We start from the raw sequence: 5187 nt of genomic DNA, 5'->3' as shown, positions 1-5187 counted from the left end.
CACCTTTGTTGTACACCGAAAGACGACGTCACCTCTCGAGGCAGTCATCGATACCACTACTTGGGAAAACCCATGCCAGCGACACAAGTTAGCACCGGAGCTATAAAATACCATTACCTTCGGGCGTCGCAGTGGGCTCGGCTGCCGTGCCACGGAGAAAACTACTAAACCGCTCCTCTTCAACATGCAAGGGTTTCCTATCGCCGCGATGTGCCTATCGCCCCATGTCGTTGCGGCGGCCGTCCTGCTTGGATCACATTGTTGCGTTGCACCAGCCACCCCACTTGGATCAGTGTGCTGCGGCCGATCATGGGGTGACGACGACATGGGCGGCTTCTGCGCAGCGGCCAGCTTTGTGACACCGAAAGACGACGTGACCTACCTAGGCAGTCATCCATACAACTACATGTCAAAATGGATCGCCAGCGAGACAGCCTAGCACCGGAGCAATAAATTACGATTATCTTCAGGAGTCGCAGTGGGCACAGATGCTGTGCCACGGAGGAGTCTACTAAACCGCCCAATTCAATATGCAGGGGTTTCCTATAGACGCGATCTGCCTTTCACTCCATCTCGTCGCGGCCGCCGTCCTTCTTGGATCCACGGGCTGTGTCGCCACAGCTACCCCACTTGGATAACCATGCTGCGCCCGACCCTGGGGTGAAGACAACATGGACGGCTTCTGCGCAGCTGCCAGCTTTGTCGCAGACCGTAAGACGACGGCACCTCTCCAGGCAGTCATCGATACCTTTACTTGGGAAAATCATTCGCCAAAGACACAGCCTAGCACCGGAGCAATAAAATACTGTTTTCCTCGGGCGTCGCAGTGGGCTCTGATGCCTTGCCATGGAGCAGTCTACTAAACCGCTCCTCTTCAATATGCAAGGGTTTCCTATCGCCGTGATCTTCCTGTCGCTCTATGTCGCTGCCGTGGCAGTCCAGCCTGGATCGCCGAGCGGCGTCGCACCAGCGACCCACATTGGATCAGCGTGCTGCGCCTGACCAAGGGGGAAAGACTTGGGCGGCTTCTGCGCAGCTGCCAGCTTTGTAAAACCGAAAGATGACGTCACCTCTCTAGGGAGTCACCGGTACCACTACTTGGGAAAATCCATCGCCAGCGACACTGCCTAGCACCGGAGCGATAAACTGCCATTACCTTCTGGCGCCGCAATGGGCTCGGATGCTGTGCCACGGATGAGTCTATTAAACCGCTCCTCTTCAATATGCAAGGGTTCCCTATCGCCGCGATCTTCCTATCGCTCTATGTCGCTGCCGTGGATGGATGAAAAACGTTTATTCAACGGATTGAGAGTTTGCAGGCCGAACATGGCCCTTTACATAGGTGGAGTCCTTAGTCTGGGACCCCACTGGACGAAGCTGCTACCCGCGCCCGTTGGACTAGAGCCCTTTGGGACTCCAGCGCCGAGCAATTGAGTAGGGCTGCCTCCCATGCCTCTCTAGTGGGGGAAGGGTTGGGGGGAAGGGACGGATTCATCTGACATGCCCACACCATGTGAAAGTTATCGGAGACTTCCCCACAGTGAGGGCATCGCCCATCAACTTTTGGGTCAAAATGTTTTGCTATTGCAGGACACAACAGGGTGTTTGTCTGCAGGCGCCGCAGTGTTCGTTCATCGGCCTTACTCAGGCCCTTAGCAGGGACCGGGAAAAGCCGATGACGTTCGCAATAGTCTGCCAGAATTTCCCTGAACCGCAGAAGCGGTTGTCTAATCTCTGAGCCGGAAGAGTCTGGTTGAGGTGCCCGGTGGGTAAGCGCTCGGGCGGCCGCGTCCGCAGCCTCGTTACCTCTAAGGCCCTGGTGGCCCGGAGTCCAAATAATGCGTTTGGGTGAGGGGTCCGATTCCCTCACGGCTCGCTGTAAAATGCGGTAGGCTAAAGGTGATACCTCGCCGGCCAGGTAGTGCTCACAGGCTCTGCGCGAATCTGTGATGATTACCTTCGAATTCGGGTCCGAGGCGGCAAGTGCTATAGCAACCTCCTCGGCCTGCGCGGAGTTGAAAGCGCGGTAGGAAAGTCCGTTAACTCGTTGGTCCTGGTGAACTACGGCAGCCGTGTAGAATCCAGTGGGCGACGGCCCTGCCACATCAACGTAGTATACACCTTGCTTTAATCCATATTGGTGTTCGAGAGCCCGAGCGCGCGCCTTTCGTCTGCCTTCATGTGTCTGCGTGTCCATGTTGCGCGGGAGTGGAGGGACCCAGAGCTTGTGACGCCAGAGCTCCGGAAGCCTGCATGTGTCCTCTGGAATGCACTCGTGTTGTATGTGCAAGCGGTCTAGCAAGTGGCGCCCGGACACCGTCTGCGAGAGTCGCGTGTATTGGTTCACAAGGTGGGCTTCCTTTAACTCTTGGTAGGAGTTAAGCACACCTAGAGCCAACAACTTAGCGTTGCAGGTAGCCACCGGGAGGTCCAAAGCTCGCTTTGTAACCTTCCTTATGATGGCGTCGATGCGTTCATCGTGTTTCTTTGTAGTTCGAAGGTAGGGTACGGAGTATAGGATCCTGCTGGTTACGAAGGCATGGGCGAGCCGAAGCGCGTCCCTGCCCCGCAACCCGCCGCGTTTGTTGGAAACGCGGTGGATCATACGTCCGACCTGTTCGCCTATGCGTTTGAGTTTGTCGATAGTGGATTCCGGGCTGAGTCTGTGATGGACGAACAGACCCAGGATCCGGATCTCCTCGACCTCTCTAATAGGACCTCCCATCAGAAAGAGACGCAAACTCGTGTTGTCTTTGGGATTGGTTTTAATGTGAAGAAGTTCCGATTTCGCAGGAGCGCATTGGAGACCACAGTGGATAGCATAGCTATCGACGATGGAGGCGGCCCGCTGGAGGCGGTCCTCCATTTCCCCAACGCTCCCTTCGGTAGTCCAAATTGTTATGTCATCCGCGTAAAGTGCGTGTTGGATGCCTTCCACCCGGGCCAGTTGTTGTGGAAGCTGCATCATGGCAATGTTGAAAAGGAGTGGCGACAACACCGCTCCTTGGGGAGTGCCCCGTGTGCCCATGGTGTATGGGCCATATTCCTCGTCCTCGATCTTAAGGAGGGCCTGACGCTTCGAGAGGAAATCTCTGACGTAGGCGAATGCCTTGTGCCCGCAATCCGTGGTGCTCAGGTTTGCCAGGATGCTGCCGTGACGAACGTTGTCAAAGGCCCCCCTAAGATCGAGGGCAAGGATGGCCTTGTCGTTGTGGCGCATGGCTGTGGGTCGTATTATGTCGCGATGTAGTTGGAGGAGGACGTCCTGTGCAGACATATGCGGGCGGAAACCAAACATAGTGTCTGCAAAGAGGCCCTTAGCCTCCATGTACGGAGAGAGGCGATCGCGAACCATCTTCTCCATAAGTTTGCCCACACACGAAGTCAGTGAGATGGGCCTTAAGTTGTCGGTATTTACGGTCTTGCCTGGCTTAGGGATCTTGATGCCCCTTTTACATTCCACGACCTTAGGGCGGCTTTAGCTAAGATGCGCAGAGGTACGGCTCCGGGCCGTGATCGCATAACAGTGAAACTATTGGCGAATCTTCCGGACTCGGCCTGCCTTCACTTGCTAGAGTACATTAATCAGATCTGGGACGGGCGTCCACTCCCTCCTGCCGTGGCTGTCCAGCTTGGATCGCCGAGCTACGTCGCACCAACTACCCCACTTGGATCAGCGTGCGGCGCCCGACCTTAGGGTTAATTTAATATAATCTTCTTGTTTCTAGCTTGAAATAAAACTGCCTTTGTTTTCTGTACATTTATTTTTAAGGCATTTTGTTCTGTCCACTTTTCATGTTTACCCAGGATTTCGTTCGCATTGCGAACTATTTGGTTGGTTTCTTTTGCTGACAAAAATATACTTCTATCATCTGCATAAATGACAAATTTTCCTTCTGGACATATACATAGAATGTCATTTAGATAGAGATTGAAAAGAAATTGTCCCAAAATGCTGCCTTGAGTCTACAATTTCTTGCCTATTCCTAAATATGAATCGATTAGAGAAGCAGCGACACCTCGCTTACCGTATCGTTCTAGCTTCCTAATGAGCAGTTTATGAAATAAGGTCAAAGGCCCTTGAAAAATCTGCGAAAATGCCCAGTATTACATTTTCTTTTTCGATTTGATCTAATATATACTCTTTTTGTGCAAGAAGTGCCGATTCAGTGCTCAAGCCTTCATGGAAACCATGCTGGCAGTCAATTAAGATGTTGTGTTTCTGTACAAATTTTTTCAGTCTCTTGAGGACTAGAAAAAAAGACCGCCAGGGGGCCGAGGAGCACAGTCGCGCCTCACATGGGCTCCTGCTTTTCTCGCTATTTTGTGTGGAACATTGCTTGGAAACAGCGAATTTGGTAACCTCGGATTCCTGAAGTTGCAAGGCATCGTTTGACACCAGCCACGACGCAGTGAGTAGACCTTTACTCGAATAATCGAACCCTGAACATTCTGTGACCTTGCGCTCCAAGATAACCCTAACGCCGGGGCACCCGTGGCACGAGTGGGCGACCAGCGGCTCGCGCCTGCAGGCCCGCGGTGCACGAGCACGGCGCTCTCGCAGTAGGAGTGAATCACGCAGAACCAGCATCTGAGGCGACGCGCGTCCGCTTTTCTGGAAACAGATGGCGAACGCATTACAAGAGCCGACAACGGCTCGAATGGAGGTGACCGCGGCTAACTCCGACACCACACCACAGAGGACATACGACGCGAACTGCGGCAAAACGACGGGTAAAGCCCACATCGAGTGGCTACAAGTTTGTCGCAAAGGCAGATCAGCAAAAAAGACAATAAATCAGCCGAGGAAAGAGCCATAGAAGTCCTGAAACTAGACCCCAAACCTCAAGCACAAGCTCTGCCGCAGCGTCAACGCATGCTGAGGATGCCACCCTTCCCTACTGATGACTTCAAAATAGTCTTCCGCCCTCAAGCAGGACTGGACCTCTCGAAGCACACATTCATCGCAGTGACACATGCCATCGGAAGATCCAGCGGTTTGGTCCAGCAAGACTTTCACGATAACGTCCGTGTACAAGTGCAGAAACTAGAGAACGTGATCATCGCGAGCACGGCAAGTACAGAACGAGCTTCCAAATTGCAGCACATCAACACCATACAACTCGGCGGAACCGTCTATTAAGTAAATCCCCACATTCGACACCCAGACGATGTGTGCCGCGGAGT

General features: G+C 53.5%; 1 protein-coding gene across 1 annotated transcript; it reads right to left on the bottom strand.

Annotated features, from left to right (window-relative positions):
• Positions 1–1290: 1290 nt before the first annotated feature.
• Positions 1291–3355, bottom strand: LOC140214467 (uncharacterized). The gene has a single exon (XM_072285828.1). It carries the CDS (start codon positions 3353–3355, stop codon positions 1352–1354), a length of 2004 nt encoding a protein of 667 aa, XP_072141929.1. The 3' UTR covers positions 1291–1351.
• Between the last annotated feature and the right edge of the window lie 1832 nt (positions 3356–5187).

Source organism: Dermacentor andersoni, unplaced genomic scaffold (genome assembly GCF_023375885.2).
Source record: "Dermacentor andersoni unplaced genomic scaffold, qqDerAnde1_hic_scaffold ctg00000073.1, whole genome shotgun sequence".
Lineage (NCBI taxonomy): Eukaryota > Metazoa > Arthropoda > Arachnida > Ixodida > Ixodidae > Dermacentor > Dermacentor andersoni.
The sequence above is the reverse complement of the archived record's forward strand: the minus strand, read 5'-3'. Positions and strand labels throughout refer to the sequence as shown.

Coding starts and splice junctions, on each gene's coding strand:
- LOC140214467 (XM_072285828.1), bottom strand. CDS start 3,355: ATGGTTCGCGATCGCCTCTCTCCGTACATGGAGGCTAAGGGCCTCTTT.